Consider the following 17,938-nt stretch of genomic DNA (forward strand, 5'->3'; position numbering starts at 1 on the left):
TTTTAAGACTTTTTCTCCAAACCAATCTCGTGGCTATTGTTCTGAGAATGCATCAACCCCACCCTGTAAGCCTTTCTTTGATTTTGAAACCTGAAAGCAGGCTACTGGATGGAACCAAAGCTGTGCCTGCCAGGGGCTCAGAGGCCCTCTGGGGCAGGAAGGCACAGAGCTTAGTTCTGACCCTGCCGGCCACTTGCCCTGTGGCACAAGCACCATCACTGGCGTCTCGTGTGCACGTTCCCTCACAGGCAGAATGGCACAGTGACCCCTCTCCTGCCTGGAATCATTCATGAGTACAGCCCCAACAATCCCTGGCAGTACTTACTGAGCACTCACTGTGTACCTGGTACCCTTCTCAGAGGCTTGCAAGCTTCATCCTCACAAGGACCCAAAACATGAAACCTGTCCTCATCTGTCTGTAATGGTTGAAGAAACTGGGTCATCTAAGCTCCACGCAAACAGATGTTTTTGTCTCTTTTGATCCTGGCTGAATCTCTGGTGCCTCACACAATACCCGGCACGTAGTGATTGTGCCAAAAAAAAGACATGTTGAATAAACAAACGTAACTTTGGATGCTCAGAGTCCACAGTCACAAGTGAGAAAGGCAGGATTCAGACCCAAGCAGTCTGACTCCAGAACCATGCGCTTGATCCCCATCTATACTGCATCCTGAGACACCGTGAAAAGTATAAGATACGGCTAAGGTGTCATCAGTTGATATTTGTATTATTTGGTGACCTGCCCTACCTGGCGAGGGTAAGGATGCTCAGAAGCGAGCTGTCTGTGCTTTGTCTCTCTGTGCAGCCTATTTGTTTAATTGATGAGTGGGCAGGTAACAAGATACACATTTCCCCCCACCTGGCCCTATCCCACTGGGAAGGGGCTGGAGACAGGGAGGTCTCTTGATTCAGCTGTTGCCTGCTGCTGGTGGAGTAAATTAGTTTCATTTATCAGGTAGAACATCTGGTTGGGATATCAAAGACAGGATTGTGTGTAAGATTAGTGTCTGCTTATTGTGCTGAAGATCACAGAGGAGGAGGGAGAGTGGCCGTCTGCCACCGGGATCCTCTCCCTGCCCCCGCCCTCCTGTCCCCGTCTGCTTTCCCTTTGCTGGGGCCTGGGAACCCGCTGAGGACAGTGAGACGCTTCCTGTCTTACAGGAAAAGAAATTCAAAATCTGGCTGCCAAATGGGAAATTGGCATGCCACTAGCTACTTCTGAACTCTATCAGGGTGCTGTTTAAGTGAAGTGCTTCTCATCCCCAGTATGTGCACTCACCCATTTTATAGACGCTTACCATGTACTGAGAATGTGGCAGTGAACTGGACAGACAAGTCTTGGCTTCAAGGAGCTTTGAACAACAGCACACCCTACCCAGAGCGAGGAATGGCCAGAGCAAAGGGCAAGAAAACCTTCCCCCGTCCTGTCCATTCTTCTCTCAAACAGGCACTCACAGCGTTAGATCCTGCTCAGTTTTCAGCTCTGGGGACCCAGCCATGAACAACCGCATGATGTCATCACACACATGGAGTCTGTTACTCTGTTAAAGGGGGCTGTAGAGGAGACACAGAAAACGTTTAAAATAAATAAATGTATAATAATATGACATAATGAAAAGGGATGAGGTAATAAAAATAGGTGATAGAAAATGACTAACTTAATGTATGTAAATTGTTACTTAAGAAATCAAATGCAGAAAGAAAATGTTGACTGAAATATTCAGGAGAACCTTCCAAGGACAAGGTGTTTAAGCCCAGATCTGAAAGGTGGGAAGGGAAGTCCAGGAAAGAGCTGAGGGTACAGGCAGATAGGTCTATGCCCAGAGGGCCCCACATAGACTACAGCCCACATCAGCCGCCAGAAAGTGGCTTCGACCCACTGAGGCTTAGGCATACCCCGCATGGACCTGTGATTAGAGGACCCCCTTTCCCTACCCTGCCCGTCATCCCACGAGCCTCTGCTGCACTGGAGGGTCCGCCTTCCACCAAGCCGAGCAGACAGTGACACAAATGCACTGGCACAGTGAGCAGTGAGACCGTCATATGAATTACAAATGGGAGCCTGAGCCATCATGCTGACCTTTATTTAGTCATTAATTTGCTGGAACATTAATGAAACACACCCGCAGGCTGAGCAGGACACTTACACTCTGTCCTCGTGGTGTCTGGAAAATGGTGGGGTGGGTTTATCACGCCCATTTACCATTTCCTCATGCTAATATTTTGCCTCCTCAAAGACACGTCACAGCCTGGATTTGCAGTCTGAGCGGGAATCACATCTTAGGTTAACTCAGTGTGCTCCAGGCCTCAAGAGGGAAACATTTTTTTAAAAAAATCTTAGCTAAGTTCCCTCTATCTCAGAGGAGGCCGGACTCAAGAGATCATCAAAGTCTGTGCCATGGATGAGAGCAGAGAGAAGCCAGCAGTGTCTATGGAAGAGCCAGACTCAGCCCCGCACTTCTGGTGCGTCAGAAGTCACCAGAGAGCAGGCCTTGAATAGGAGACCCAGTGTGAGGGACTCCGTAGGCTGGAAGAGAGAAGGGTAAAAAGAATTCCTTGGTTCCTGGAGCTCAGAGAATAGAAAAAAAGAGGCTGGAATGTAGAAGCTGCTATTACTGCAATAACAGTTCCTTGCTCCCTAGTTTTTCCAAAGAGCCGCTCCTTGACTCAGCAGTCCTTGAGCCATCTGGGTAGGACCCCAGATATCCAAAGCCCTGTCTAGATGGATGATTAAAGGACTCAGTCCAGGAATTCCTTAGGATGCAACAGGATATTAAAAGGAAACATTCTGTAGGCTGGGCTCAGCCTGATCAATACCCATTGAAGACAAGAAAACACAGGGCTGGCTGGCTTCCCACACGTCTTATTTATTGCCAGGGTGTGAGTCATATTAGCAGCTCCAGGAGACACCACAAAGGAACTGTGTCTTCCTATTGTGGATTACTTATTGAGTGGGGCTGCCCAGGAGGAGATTAGGATGGAGTCCTTTCCTCCTCGCCTCTCAGACGGCCTGCCCCTCCAGCCTCAGAGGTGTGAGCCCGCTGTCTCACTGGTGAGGAGGAGGGAAGAGGCGAGCTGGGGAAGGCAGTGCTGAGATGCCACCGGAGTGGGCCCAGGTGGTGACCTCCTGCGTGAAGGGGTGACAGTGGCCTCTCATCCGCAGTGACCACTGTCCCCTCTGCTCTTTTCCAGGGTGCTCTACGGGAACAAGATCACGGAGATTGCCAAGGGACTGTTTGATGGGCTGGTGTCCCTACAGCTGCTGTGAGTAGGAACTTTGTCTCTAGAACTGTTTACAGGCTCTTTTCTGCAAACTTTGAGCTATGCTCTGTAGAGTTTTTCTTTTGACTTTGTGCTCATTAAAAGGAAAAAAGAAATTGTTTTGAGCTATCCACCCCTCACCTCCACCGCCTCATGTTGGTGGAAAGAGAGCCAGGGAGTTGGCAAAGGAAGGCTAAAGTCAGTGTAAACAAGCTAGGTGATGCCGCTTGGGAGCCTGACCCAACCTAAAATCACTACCCTCAGGCTTGGGGGGCTAGAAATTAAGCCAGAGTTGAATCCCGCAATAACGCTCAGAATTTAGGGAACTAATATGTTCATACACTGTATTCCAATACTAAAGCTGAAGCAGAGCTGACAGTAGACATGTGACCTTGAAGGAGGTAGGGGTGGGGCAGAGAAATAACTAGGAGCATGATCAGTCACTGTTGGGACTCTATCTGGGAAAGATATGGCTGAGAGGGGAAGTGTTTATTTAATTTAAAGGAGGATTTCTTGCCTCAAATTTTAAGCTCTGGGACTATTTATTTGCATTTATTTCATTCTGGTCATTTGAGCTTAAATGTTTGAAGAAAGTAAGTGAACTCTGATGTGGAGAGGCAAGGAAAGGAATTCAGCTCATTTTGTATTTTAAGATTTTATGATCAGGCTAGAATCATCTCTGGTTTGTGATGAGGTAGTCATAGCATCTACACGTATGTACTGTGGGTGTGGGAAGTGTGTGTGTGTGTACACGTGTATGTACACATGCACACATCCATGTCTGCACATCATAATTCCTATTGGTATTAGGAAATGATCTTGAGTATCCTGTGAGCAATGGACAGTACCAAGTTTCAGAGAGGTAAATGACTTGCCCTCAATCACACAGAAAATAGGTGTGAAAGCTGGAGAAGAGCTTACGTGGTCCTATGGCTCAGAAGGCCCCCACACCTCTGAATAGCACAAGATGCATATTACCAGAGGCATGAATCTGAGTACAGATGAGTGTGTGTGTTTGTGTGTGTGTGTGTGTGTGTGTGTGTGTGTGTGTGTATGCGCGCGCGCACTCATACATGTGCCCTTGTAAAATCACCTTCAAGTCGCAGGCCCCTTACAGAAGGGGCCTGGGCCCTTCCTGCCTCCCATGTGCAGTTAAGTGAAGCTCCATCACGAGCTTGCTGACAATGTAGTCAAGTTTTATCTCTGGATGGGTGGGTAGTCAGGAGCAAGGGTGGATAGAAGAAGGTCCACAGTGCATCTCACCCAGGGATGCCCAAGACTCTTCAAGAAGAAGGAAGTGAGGCTTTTCCTTTAGCCGTTTCTTCCCACATCTCTGCTGTCTACCCTTTCTGTGCCCTGTAAGACTCAGCCCTGGACAGTCTCCTCAGACAGTATCTGCACATGAATCACGCCTGGATGGGGTGGCCAGCTAGTTTTCAGGCAGTGCATCCATCACAGCACTGGGCAGGCTTGTTTCCGTGAAGAGGAAAGCCAGAGAAAGAAAGTTCTGTGTCCTTTTCTCTGCTTCTTCTTGGTCCAGCCCCTTCACCTCTGTCTCCATGTCTGTCTCCCTCTGTGTTGCTCCGGGTACCTATCAGTGTTCAAGGGCCGCAGTCCTAGGTGGGCCTTTGTGGCTATTTGTTAGAATGACATGTCAGGGCTCTGCAGGGAGCTGGGGGGGTTCACAGATGGTATTCTTTGCTTGGAGCAAAGAAAATCTAAGTTATAACTGCCAGCAGAAGGCCAGTTGACTGTACCTATTAATCCCCTGCCAGAAGATAACAATAGGATGGCCTAGATGGAGATTCGGAGGCATTGTGTTTGACTGGGCTGGGGTAAATATCCTTTTACAGTCATGTTTTGATTGTTGAAAGCTATACGCCCTTGTAGGCATAAGGAGAAACATAGCATGCATCAAAGTGCCTAGCACGGTGCAGGGCATAGAGCAAAAGATCATAAACGCATGTTCGGGGGGCTGTGTTTCTTGCCGTTCGCTCTATTTATGTATCTGCTGCTTTATCTGGCTGTGTCAGCTCTCGGGTGCAGCACTAAGGAGTTTCATTGCTGTGTGTGGGCTTCCCTCTGGTCCTGGTGCCTGAGCTTGGTTGCCCTACAGCACGTGGGGTCTTAGTTCCCTGATCATGGACCAAACCCCCATCCCCTGCATTGGAAAGCAGATTCTTAACCACTGGACCATCAAGGAAGTCCTGAATGCATGTTTTTTAAAAAAGGAAATAGATTCCTGCTCCCAGCTGACAGCAGTCATAAGATGACTAGAGCTTTGCATGGGCCAGGAAAAAAACTCTGGTTGCGTCTTGCTAGTTTGAGCCGATAGAGTTGAATATCTGGGAGACAAAGTTTTCCCCTTCTCTTGAGACCAAGAGTTGACACAACTCAAGTTACTCACTTTCCAGAAAGAACCAGCAACTGTAGCCATCACTGGGCTCTGACCTGGTGTTGAGCAATTAGAAAGCACAATCTGATTAGATCTAATGTAGCGTTCCCTCGGTAGATTGGATTTCTCCTTGTTAGACTGGAGACATTTTGATAAGAAGGCTCTGATTAGAATATCCTGCTAGTCTGGGAAATTTCCTTTCCTTTGACTTGAAAGCTTTCTGCAAGGGTTTTGTGTTTTTTCTTCTCTCGCCATCTCTCAAACTATGGTTGCATCACAAAGCAACTATATTCATTGGAAGAACTGATGCTGAAGCTGAAGCTCCATTACTTTGGCCATCTGATGTGAAGAGCCAACTCATTGGAAAAGACCCTGATGGTGGGAAAGGTTGAGGGCAGGAGGAGAAAGGGGCGACAGAGGATGAGATGGTTGGACAGCATCATTGACTCAACGGACATGAGTTTGAGCAAACTCCAGGAGATAGTGAAAGACAGGGAAGCCTGGAAGTTGCAGTCCATGGGATCACAAAGAGTCAAACACAACTTAGTGACTAAAAAACAACAGCATAAAGCCAAGCTGTCTCTGTCACCCAAAATGATCTTGGATGTTTCCTTTCTGGCACTTTAAAAAAAAAAACAACTTTTTGTTTTATATTGGGGTGTAGCTGGTTAACAATGTTGTGATAGTTTCAGGTGGACAACAGAGGAACTCAGCCATACAAATAGATGTATCCATTCTCCCCCAAACTCCCTTTGAAACCAGGCTGCCACATAACAATGAGCAGAATTCTTTGTGCTATAGTGCGACCTTGTTGGTTAAGCGTTTTAAATATAGCTGGCACTGCTTTATGAACTCCACGTGCCCGTACTGTTCATGTTGTGCACATCGAATTAGAGTAAACAGATGACTGTAGACACGAGACAGCATCGAGGTCCATTACCAGCACCCTGTATTGCAAGAAGCAGAGTTCAGACGCAACCCAGAACAAAGCAGGCGTGTTGCAGTTGGTTGTCCTGCCTGCCCATCCCCTCTTTCCCTGTGTCTCTAAACTTCCCAGCCATCCTACTGCACTAGGCCAGCCTGTTAGGTACCCATCCCTCCTGGGTCACCTTCATGCCCTGTTTCTTCAGGCAGACGGCCAACTCCAATGGGAAATTCAGTCCTCAGAGTTTGTCAGAGGCTGCAGCAAACAGGTCTCCATGAACAAGCTTCATCAGCCCTGGGAAGGGACCGCAAGTCCAATACCCTGTCTTCTGGGTGTCAGCCTCGCAAGAGTCACCTCCTTTAGCTGGAGTTCCAAAATCTTCAGCACTTCCCGGACAGCTTCTCACCCAGCTGGTGTAGAATCCCGTCCCGCACACGCTGGCACAAACCCTGCTGCTCTTGTGCTGATGGTTTCCGTGGTGAATTCTCTCGGTGTACTGAAAAGGTCAGGAAGTGCTTTCTCTTTTTTTAACTTTGCATTTTATATTGGAGTATAACTGATTAGCAATGTTGTGACAGTTTCAGGTGGACGGCAAAGGGACTCTAGCTATTTCTTATACTAAACTTCAGTCATGGCTTCAGCAAAACTCAGAAAAAGCCCTTCTCATATTCTTCACGTGTTTGAAAATAGTATGTCTCCCCATAATTAATCCTAAAAGGTTCAGTTCCTGCAGACTTCCATCTGCATAAATACTGACTCCAGACCTAAAAGTACAGACTTTCATCTGTATAAACACACATTTGTTGTTTAGTTGTAACAACCCTTATGATCTTTGAGAGTGTGAACAAATCTACCAGCTTTCTTCCTTGAAACAGGCTGCTAGGATGCAAGTCAGGGGCCCAGTTGGGCAAGAAGTGTGTTGAGAGATTCCGTTGTAAGCTGCGGAGAACTGCAACTTCCCACATGGAGACATCTCAGAATCACAGTTAGGACAGGACATGCCCCTGGATGTGTACTCCCAACTCTGATCACCTGAGAAGTGACCTGTCCTCTTCTCCCAGGCTTCATCCACCCTCTTTATCACTGGAAACTTGGTGTGAAGGCTTAGATCGTCACCACTCCCCTGCCCGCCCTGGCCCCTGGGCTCCTGGGCTCCTGGAGATTGTGATCCTGAGTGTGTGTCCAGCCAAAATGCCCCCAGATTTGTGACTTTGCAGCTCAGGAGTTGGCCCTCCCTAACACAGGGAAGCAAGCAGCGAGCATGTCTCCAGAGCCGTCACCTCTTCCTTGGATGGGCGGTATCAGGCTGCAGTGTTACAGCTCCCCCAGGGGTCAGCGCGTTCAGTCAGTGCTCACTGATTGCACGGCCCAGAAGGCAGAGGCACTCAGGTAGGGTGGGCAGTCATTTGAGGTGGAAGCTTTCATATAAATCCTGACTCCAGTCGATGTTAAATCTGCCAGACTGTCTTGGGGCTGGGAGAAGTTAAGACAACCCAGGCACCTGTTGTTTGATATTCTTGGAAGGCAGACAAGACCATTGAAGGGTCTTGGAGTTTTCCAAGCAACCTGCCAGTTACAGGGCAGTGAGCAAGACTTAACTCCCTATAGCTCACTTCCCCTCACCGCTATTTCACTAGTATAGCTACTGCTGCTAATAGCAGCTAACATTTATTGAAGACTTAAGATGCTCCAGAACCTGTGCTAAGCAATTTCATGTACATCACCTCATCTGACCTTTACAACCATGCCAAGAGGAAGGCACTGTTGAGAGGCTCATTTTACAGATGAAGAAACTCAGCAACTGATGACGTAGGTGCTTGGCCATGGTCTCTCAGTGTGTAAGTGATGGAGCATTGGAACCCGAGCACTCTGAACGTGGAGTCCCTGCCAGACATCTGCGTCTGACCCAGTCGTGGGCCAATCTGCAGAGCTAGTTTGGCGATACACAAAACAAGAATTCCTCACTGGCTCAAGCCAAGGAGGAAGTACCATAGAACTGACAGTTACTCAGCTCCTCTTGTTAGCCTCAGTCTAAACCATGGGCCCTCTGTCTCCTGTGGCACTTCCTCGAGTTCACTGTCCTCATCCCCACTGAAGTTTGCCCCGAACTCAGTGAGAGGGCAGTCCAGAAGCTGCTTGTTTTTAAAGACTGGGCTGAGGTGAGATGCTGAGAGTTCTCTCCAGAAGCAGAAGCAGACTCACTTTGTACCGCGTCCCTTTATTTATGTGTTTCCTATTATTATTTCTTTAATTTGCTTGTTTGCGCCAGGTCTTCGTTGCAGCGAGATCGTTGCTGCCGAGTGCAGCACCTCACTGAGGCACTGGGGTCTTTAGTTGTGGCATTAGAACTCTTGGGAGCCTGGTTCCCTGTTACTGTTGATCAGCTGCTAAGCCGTGTCCCACTCTTTGTGACCCCATGGACTGCAGCACGCCAGGCTTCCCCGTCCTTCACTGTCTCCCAGAGTTTGCTCAGACTCATGTCCATTGAGTCAGTGATGCCATCAACCATCTCATCCTCTGTTGTCCCCTTCTCCTCCCGCCCCCAATCCCTCCCAGCATCAGGGTCTTTTCCAATGAGTCAACTCTTTGCATCAGGTGGCCAAAGTATTGGCGCTTCAGCTTCAGCATCAGTCCTTCCAGTGAATATTCAGGACTGATTTCCTTTACTAATGGCTCGTTTGATCTCCTTGCTGTCCAGGGGACTCTCGGGAGTCTTCTCCAGCATGACCAGGGGTCACACCCAGGCCTGCTTCACTGGGAATGTGGAGTCTTGGCCTGGAAAGCCTGTCAGGCACCGTCTGCTTTGGCTGCGCTGGGCCTTCCTTGCTGCGCGCAGGCTTCCTCTCGCTGCAGGGCACAGGCTCCGGGGCGCACGGGCTTCCATAGTTGCAGCTTATGGGTTAGTAGTTGTGTCCCATGGACTTGGTTGCTCTGAAGCATGTGGATTCTTCTTGGATCAGGGATTGAACCCACGACTTATGCATTGGCAGGCGAATTCTTTACCACTGAGTCACCAGGGAAGCCCCGTCATGCATTCTTGAGGGAGGAATTCTCCCCTCTCTTGTGTATCTGGAGCTTCCTAAGGGAAGCTGTCTCTTAGGGAGACTTAAATTCTGGAATCATTCCATGCTTTGGTCATTGAGTGAATGGTTTATCCTTCTTCAAGGGTTTATCCCTCTTAAAGGACTGATTCAGAATCAGGTGGCAACCAGATAGGCAAGTGTGACCCTAGTAGCTACTGGGGAAGAAAGGAGCAAGCCAGATCACACAAGCCCTCCATCTCCTGAGAGCAGGTGCTGGCTCCCTTGTCTGATTTGTCAGTATCTCAGCTTCCCTCTGGTTGCCTTGCGTGCATGCTCAGTCGTGTCTGATTCTTTGGGACCCCATGGACTGTAATCCACCAGGGTTCTTTGTCCATGGGATTTCCCAGGAAAAAATGCTAGAGTGGGTTGCCATTTCCTCCTCCAGACGATCTTCCCAGCCTAGGGATTGAACCCGCATCTCCAGTGTCTCATGCATTGCAGGCAGGTTCTTTACCCACTGAGCCACCTGGAAAGCCTCAGGAGGTTACCAAAGGTCAAAATAAATCCCTCATGTTTCATATGGGAGGGATGAGAGCATGTTTATTCTAAGCAAGAGAGCGGCCCTTATTACACTTAGTAGATAAAGAGCTTTCGGATGGCAGAAGGTTAATTCTAAAGAAAAAATTTTAAAAGAGAAGATACAAGGGGGTCAACTCTAAATACTGCAGCTTAATCAGGGGTCCAGAATGGCTCCCCTAATTGGCATCCTCACTAACAGTTTATGCCAGTGCTTAATAGTGAGAAATACTCACAGGGACACACAGTGAATTTTTGTTTTCATAACAAAGAGCCTTTGCAACCCATTCCTTTTTTTATTGGAATATAATTGCTTTACATTGTGGTGTTAGTTTCCGCTGTACAATGAAGTGACTCAGCTGTATGTGTACATATATCCCCTCCCTCTTGAACCTCACCCCACCCACCCCGCCCCTCCAGGTTATCCCCGCCCACGCCTGAGCTCTCCGTGCTCTTAGCAGCGTCCCACTAGCCGTCTGTCTTCGTAGTGCAGCGTATGCGTGTCCGGGGCTCCCCGGATGGCTCAGTGCTAAAGAACCCGCCTGCCAATGCGGGAGACGTGGGTTGGATCCCTGAGTTGTGAAGATCCCCTGGAGAAGGGTATGACAACCCACTCCAGGATTCACGCCTGGAGAATCCCATGGACAGAGAAGCCTGGTGGGCTGCAGTTCATAAGGTCGCAAAGAGTAGGACACGACTAAAGCTCGGACATGACTAAAGTGACTTAGCATGCATGCGCATAGACGTGTCAATTCTAATCTCCCAATTCTTCCCACCCTCTCCTACCCCCACTGTGTCCGCATATCCATTCTCTATGTCTGCATCTCTTTTCCTGCCCTGGAAATAGGTTCATCTGTACCATTTTTTTCTAGATTCCATTTATATGCATTAAGACGCGGTATTTGTTTTTCTCTTTCTGACTTACTTCATTCTGTATGACAGACTCTAGGTCCATCCACATCTCTGTATGACCCAGCAATCCCACCACTGGGCATGTACCCTGTAACCTATTTTTGAAAAATGAGCCCCCTACTGGAGGAGGCAGAGAAAGGGTTATGCCCTGAGGTTGTCGGTACCATCCTTTCCCTCCTTGGCATGATAAACATCTGAGTGTTTATGAAACAGAAACTGACCGTGCGCCCCGCTCCCAGCCTCATTTTAAGAAAAGGAGGTTCTATGAAGCGCCCAGGTTCCTGGCAGGAATCTGGGCTCATCCTGTCCTGTGGTCTTTCCCGGGAGGGCTTCACTTATTCTCCAGGAAGTGGCCGTTACCCTCTTTATTGACACCAGTTTCCTAAGAACACCTTGTGCATCAGGGTTTGCATTATGCTTTTGGCATTTGCAGACAAACACAGTATAAGTAGGAAGAATAGCCTAAAATTGCTGTCTTCCGCAGACGTGTGGGCAGATGTGGAGAATATAAATGTCATTCAAATGAGAGCTCAGGCCACTGAATCAACGTGTGAACCACTGGTGTTGCCAAGGTGATTTTGATGCAATTTATCATTAAACCTGACTCCAGATGTTGGTGTTTTCTCAGCCTCGTGGCAAAGGCTGTAAGCTCAGGGGAATCTTAATGGAGGAGGGGGTATGGGCAAGCACAGTAGCTAAAGGGGCCTCAGTGGTTCTCTGCCCCATCACTGCCCCTGGAACCAGAGACAGGAGCAGAGCCAGTCGTGAGAAAGAACAGCTGCTGCTAGTGAACCCTGAACATGTGGCCTCTTTAGGGAGACTGGGAGTGGGGGTCAGGGTGAACCTCACTTCCCTTCTGTGGCCCATCTCCTCCTATTACCTGGACCCTGAGTGGAGGAGGCTAAAAGCTGCTGTGAGTGATGGCAGCCCCTGGGATTCTTCCGGTCGAGCCTGGGCTGCTCCTGCAGCAGGCAAGGAGGCAGGGGCCCTTCCTCAGCCCAGACTGAGGACTCTGGATATTTTATCCCCACTTCTCTCCACCCCACACTCCAGCTCTGACACTCTCCATGGCTTCTGTCGCCCACCTTGCTTTTTCTGAAGGCAACAACTCCTGGAAAGGATAATCTCTCAACAGCATTGTTAGGTTCGTTAGTCAACGGGCTGAGTGCTAATACCTCTTGACATGGAACATATGTGGAAGCTGAAAATGCTCGGTGCAGAGGGGGGTGGCAGAGTGCCTCACAGAGCGAATGGTTAGACATACAGTTAGAAGGGCATGTGTGCGTGCTCCACTCTCCTTGATCTCCTCTGAGTGGAGCAGGGCTCTGTGCTTTCATTTCATTGTAGAATCATCACTAAGTTAACGGGAGTGGCTACAAAAAAAACCTACTTCCACCTCCTCCTGTAAGCTTCAGGCACTTCCCACAGTCGGAGTAGGAGCAGTCTTTGACCTAAAATAGCATGGATCCAAATCTTGACCTGCCACTTGCTAGTTGTGCCACTTCAGTCAAAGGTACTTAAACCTTGTGTGCCAGAGGCATCATCTGTCGCACGGAGGGGGCACTTACCTCTTGACGCTGTCGGGAGATTCAGCAAGTTAATATTTGTAAAGGGCTGGGAGAGTGCCCGGCCACACGTAGTGTTTATTACCTGTTAGGTCACGTGGCCCCAGGTTCACCTGACCGGATCATCTCAACCCCTCCTCCCCACCAACCTCCATCTCTTTCCTGTTTACATGACCTCCTTTGGGAGGTGGGTCTGGAAGCAAATGGCCCCGATAGATGGTTGGATCTACTTCTGGGGAAGTACTTGTGAACAGAATATACGTCCAGCCCCTCCCCCTCGCTGGTTCCAGCAGGCCATCACGCTGAGACCCGCTGGGGATCAGAATGTGGACCCTGAATACCAGGTGGTCTCCTTCATGAGGTGGACTGGAGCGTCCCATCTTGCGTAAGGGCTGCTGTTGTCTCTGCATCATCACTGTCCCCTGGTCTGCCTCGTGTGGGAATTCGGGGTGAGGGGAGTACAGGGCCAAGCACACCAGCTCCCCAGTCAGCATTACTCAGTGGGCTCTGAAGGCTGAGACCCTGCTTTGCACAGGTGCAGGCCACTCAGGGACGAGCCTGCCGTCGTGCCCATGGAAGTTTAGTGAGCCTTTCAGAGGGCATCCCATCCCACCCACCTGGGGCCGGATCCTCCCTAACAGCCAGCGGGACTCCTGATGCCTCTGCACAGCCAAGAGGCAAGCAGTCTTCCAGACCCGGCCAGACCTCCATCAACCTGAAGTGTGCCCAGGTGCATTCCCAAGCTAGCAAAAATAGCTCCCCAGGGACAGGGAACACCTTCCACCAAGTAGAGGGGGCAGAATACGGATTTTTCTCTCCGTATGGTGGGTGAGAGATGAACTTTGCGCTCAGGTAGACTGGAGCTTCACTGTCACCTTGGTTAAATCCACCACCATTCTGACTCTCAATTTCTTCAACCCCCAAAATGAGGACAATCTCAGTGTTACCGTGAGGATGAAAGGAAACTGCCTGAAAAGTGCTTTGGAGAACCTTTCACACAGGGCTGCTCACAAAGCTGAGGTCTCTCCAGACAATGCGACATTATTATTAATTTGCACAGTGGTATACCACTGCTCCTCAAAGTGGGGTGAACGGGGACAGATGCAGCTGCCTTGATGGAGGAAGAGACAAGAATCAATCCCTCCACTGAAAGAAGGAGAAGTCTTGTGTTTCGAACTTCTTACAGAATTGCTGAACCCCATTTCAAATAGTTATTTACTGTCTCTTTGCTCCATCATAGGGTGGGTTTTTTTATTTAGTGTTTTTAGGGTGTTTGTTGTTTTTTTTAATTCCCCTGCAGCTCTTGTCCTTGTACCAGATAGCTCAGAGATCCTTTTATGGAAGCCAGACTGAGCTGAGTAGCTGCCAACCTTCCTCCCAGAGGAGATGGGACAGAAGGACAGGCTATTAGATGTTGCTGGTGCTGGGGATCAGTGAGGCGGTCCTGGGCATCTAAATCTGGATAAGCACCTTTGTGTCTTGCTTTAGGGAGCCAAGTGCTCCTGGGAGAGAATAAGTGACCCGGAGGCACTGCCCTTCTGTGTTTCTTTCTGCCTCTGCTGCACGCGCTATCTTTGCCTCCTAATTGTGCCAGCCCGGGTTGTTTTGATGCCTTCCATCTTTGCGATAGCATCCCATACTGAGAGATCTAGGAGCAATGGGGAACAAGAAAGCATCTGGATCAAAACAGGAAGCCTTGATAGTCCTGATGGGTGAGGAGCGTTGCCAGAGTGGCTTGCAGTCTGGATGCCCTTTCAAGGCGGATCAGAGCACCACTCCACTCTCCCTGTGGCCACGCCCCTTATCTGGTGTCTAGCATTCCCCAGAACCGAGTTCTGCAGTTTGGCTTTGTGAGTCTGCCCTCGGGTCTCCAATTTCAGTTCCTACTCAGACAAGGTAGGGAGAATAAGCTTGAGTTGTTGTTGCTGTTGTTGTTCAGCTGCTAAGTCATGTCCAGCTCTTTGAGACTCCATGGACTGCAGCACGCCAGACTCCTCTGTCCTCCACTATCTCCCAGCGGTTGCTCAAATTCATGTCCATTGAGTCCGTGATGCTATATAACCATCTCATCCTCTGCCTGCCTATTGTCCTGCCTTCAATCTTTCCCAGCATCAGGGTCTTTTCCAATGAGTCGGCTCTTCACATTACGTGGCCAAAGTCTCAGAGCTTCAGCTTCAGCATCAGTCCACTTGCGAGGGGCAAGCACTCGGGACAGTGAGGACGGTGGCACATGGAGCGCATGTCTTGTCTAAAGAGGGCGGCTGCTCTGTGACTGCCTCCAGGAGACCCAGTGTGACCAGAGCAGCTGTTTTGTTTTTTTTCCAGGAGAAAATAAAAATCTTTTATGTTCTGTGTGTGTCTGTGACAGAGAGAGAGACAGAAATATCCAGATTTTTTATTAAAATATAGTTACTTTACAGCGTTGTGTTTGTTTCTGTTGCACAGCAAAGTGATTCAGTTACACACGCGTGAGTGTGTGTGTGTGTGTGTGCGCATATGGTCTTTCTCATGTTCTTTTCCATTATAATTTGTTTCAAGATATTGAATATAGTTCCCTGTGCTATAGGACCTTGTTGTTTATCTGTTTTATATACAGTAGTTGGTATCTGCTAATCCCAAACTCTTAGTTTATCAGTCTGCACCCCACTTTCCCTTTTTATAACCATAAGTTTGCTCTCTGTCTGAGTCTGTTTCTGTCTTGTAAATAAGTTCATTTGTATATATTTTAGATTCCATACATCAGTAATGTCATAGTTTTATCTTTCTCTGTCCAGCTAACTTCACTTAGTACGACAGTCTCTAGGTCCATCCACATTGCTGCCAGTGGCATGATTCGTTCTGTTCTGACTGAGGGATGTTTCACTGGATAAATATATGTAGACACCACATTGTCACCCTTCATCTGCTGAGGCCCATTCGGGTTGCCGCCATGTGCTGGCTGTTGTAAATAATGCCTCATGAACGGTAGGGGGCGTGTGTCCTTGCACGCTCTGTCCGGACACGTGTCCAGGAGTGGGATTGCTGGATCACATGGCCGTTCTGTTTGTAGCTTTTCGAGGCACCTACTTGCTGTCCCCACAGCTGCTGCGCCAGTTCCCACTCCCACCAACAGCGCAGGAAGACCCCCCTTCTCCAACTTTCTCCAGCGTTTGTTATTTATAGACTTTTCAGTGATGGCCATTCTGACTGCTGTGAGGTGACACCGCACGGTAGTTTTGTCCCCACCTTCAGCACACTGGGAGGGCTGCAGGAAGAGCTGCACGTGGCGTGTTGCAGGATGCTGCAGAGAGGATTCTGCCCTTAGGTCATGAGATCAGCACCTCTGATCTGGCCTCTGTACCTCGTTCAGTACTTCCCTCAAAAGCCTCTGAACACCAAGCTTTGCAACAAATCATTTACCACTTACTTTATTTTTCTTCTTAACAAGAAAACCAAAAAACAGTTGTGTGAAGCATCTATTCCTGACTCATAGGGGTTTAGCCCTATTGGACTCTGTTTTCTCCCTGTTTCTCTGTTCCACAGCATCCTCCTTGGAATACCACCACCACCCCCCGACAAATGGAGTCACTTTGAGTAAAATTTAATATACAAGCATAGGAATTTCTTGGGGAGAAATTGCTACAAATGGATAGACAGATGGACGGGGTAGATAAAGCACTCAAAGAAGAAAGAAATCCTCCAGAGACCTCAGTTACCATAACTGCTTCCAGCACACTCCCCTTTCTCTCCCCCAACTCTCAGCCTCAGTTTCCTCACCTGTAGCATGTGAGCTGGCTCTGCCCCTCTGCCCAGGTGACTGTAAGAATAACAGAATGTCAGGAAAGCGCGTTGGGAACATGAAAAGTCTTCTAGTAATGTGAGCTTTCTGCTCCACCGCGAGGCAGCAGGCCACCTGTGTGACCCCATTATTGGCCAGATTAAACAGGCAATTCCTCCTCTTGTCACCAGCGCAGCTGCCTGCCTCACACAGGACGCTCAGGGGCCCCTGCGAGGATGGAGCTGCAGCCATGGAGAGGTGGCCTGGATGGCTGAGCTCCCACGGCAGCCCCTCCATTACCAACTCCAGTCTTCTGGACCTTGGTACCAGGAACTCTGGAGGCAAGCCAGCCGTGGTGTATCTCTTGTGTCCTTCCCCAGGACAGAAGCTCTGAGCCAGTGTTGAAAAGAGAAAATTTTACAGTTCAAGATTTTTGCTGATTAGTTTAGTAGCCCCTCACTTTCATTCAAGAGTGAGTGAGAAATAGTTTCACATGAGTTTGAAGGGCACAGCTCATCAGTCTAGGATCATAAAGGGTTTTTAGGACCCAAAGTGCTTGCCTTGACAGCTGCATCCTGGAAAACACTCCTGTAACCCTCAAGGCTTCACTCATGCTGGGCCAGCCTTTTGCCAGAAAGCTTTCTTTTATGGCTTTGTTTGTTTTTGGTGGGGGCAGGGTTCTGAAGAACTAAAGCCGGAGCAGAAGAGGGGTCCCTTGTGGATAGGATGGCTGACCCTGGGGGATGGTGTCACCTTAGATGACTGTGACCCCCTGGAGTTGCATCTGGAGCTGGGTGTGTTTCTTAATAAATGCTGGGGCTAAGCACTAGGAATAAAGGAAAGGGAAGAATAAAATAGATATCATTTGTATACTGTCTTGAGTAGGAGGCAAATGATGAACAACAAATATATTCTGATCACAAGTTGAGAGAAGGGCTGTGAGGGGAATAAACAGGGTTATGACAGATGATAGTAGAGATGAGGTGGTCAGGGTAGGCCCGACTAAGGGGGTGGCATCTGAGCTGAGATGCAGAGGAGGAGAAGGAGTCTCCAGATGCAAGGGGTAGAGAGCGTGTTCAGAAGGCCTGGACCAGAACACTTGCATATTTGCAGAATAACAAGGGCTCCTTCCATGTTTGTGTGTGAGAGAGAGAGATTGGGACTGAGTATCTGCGTGCACTCATGCCTACCCATGGCTGAATTTTTTCTGATAGGATGACCTATTGCTTTCAGCAGATTCCCAATGGGATCAGTGATCCAAAAGAATTTGGAGGAATTTTCTGAATCAAAATTACCTCTTAGTCAGTCAGCTAAAGCTTCCTAGCAATTGTGCCAAAGATTTCTTTTTTTTTTATTTTTAACACCTGAAGGCTCTGCCTTCTACAGTAGAAAGTGGAGCACACAGGGTGCAATTTCCAGTCTTCCTCCAAGGGCGTGGGGGCAGGGGAAGGCTTAAGGGGTCAGTGTGCCACACGGCATCCATGGTACATGGCTACCAGTGCCTGGGTGTGGTAGGAAATCCCG

At 48.8% G+C, this 17,938-nt stretch overlaps 1 protein-coding gene across 1 annotated transcript in view; it reads left to right on the plus strand.

Annotated features, from left to right (window-relative positions):
- The window catches only part of SLIT3 (slit guidance ligand 3), a 725,929-nt gene that overhangs the window by 590,143 nt on the left and 117,848 nt on the right, over nucleotides 1-17,938 (plus strand). The window contains exon 12 of the mRNA XM_055421786.2: nucleotides 3,193-3,264. Within this exon, the coding sequence (XP_055277761.2) occupies nucleotides 3,193-3,264 (72 nt within the window). The remainder of the gene's footprint in view (nucleotides 1-3,192; nucleotides 3,265-17,938) is intronic.

This window comes from Moschus berezovskii, chromosome 18 (assembly GCF_049115385.1).
Source record: "Moschus berezovskii isolate FMDL1 chromosome 18, NW_MosBer_1.0, whole genome shotgun sequence".
In the NCBI taxonomy this organism is placed as follows: Eukaryota; Metazoa; Chordata; class Mammalia; order Artiodactyla; family Moschidae; genus Moschus; species Moschus berezovskii.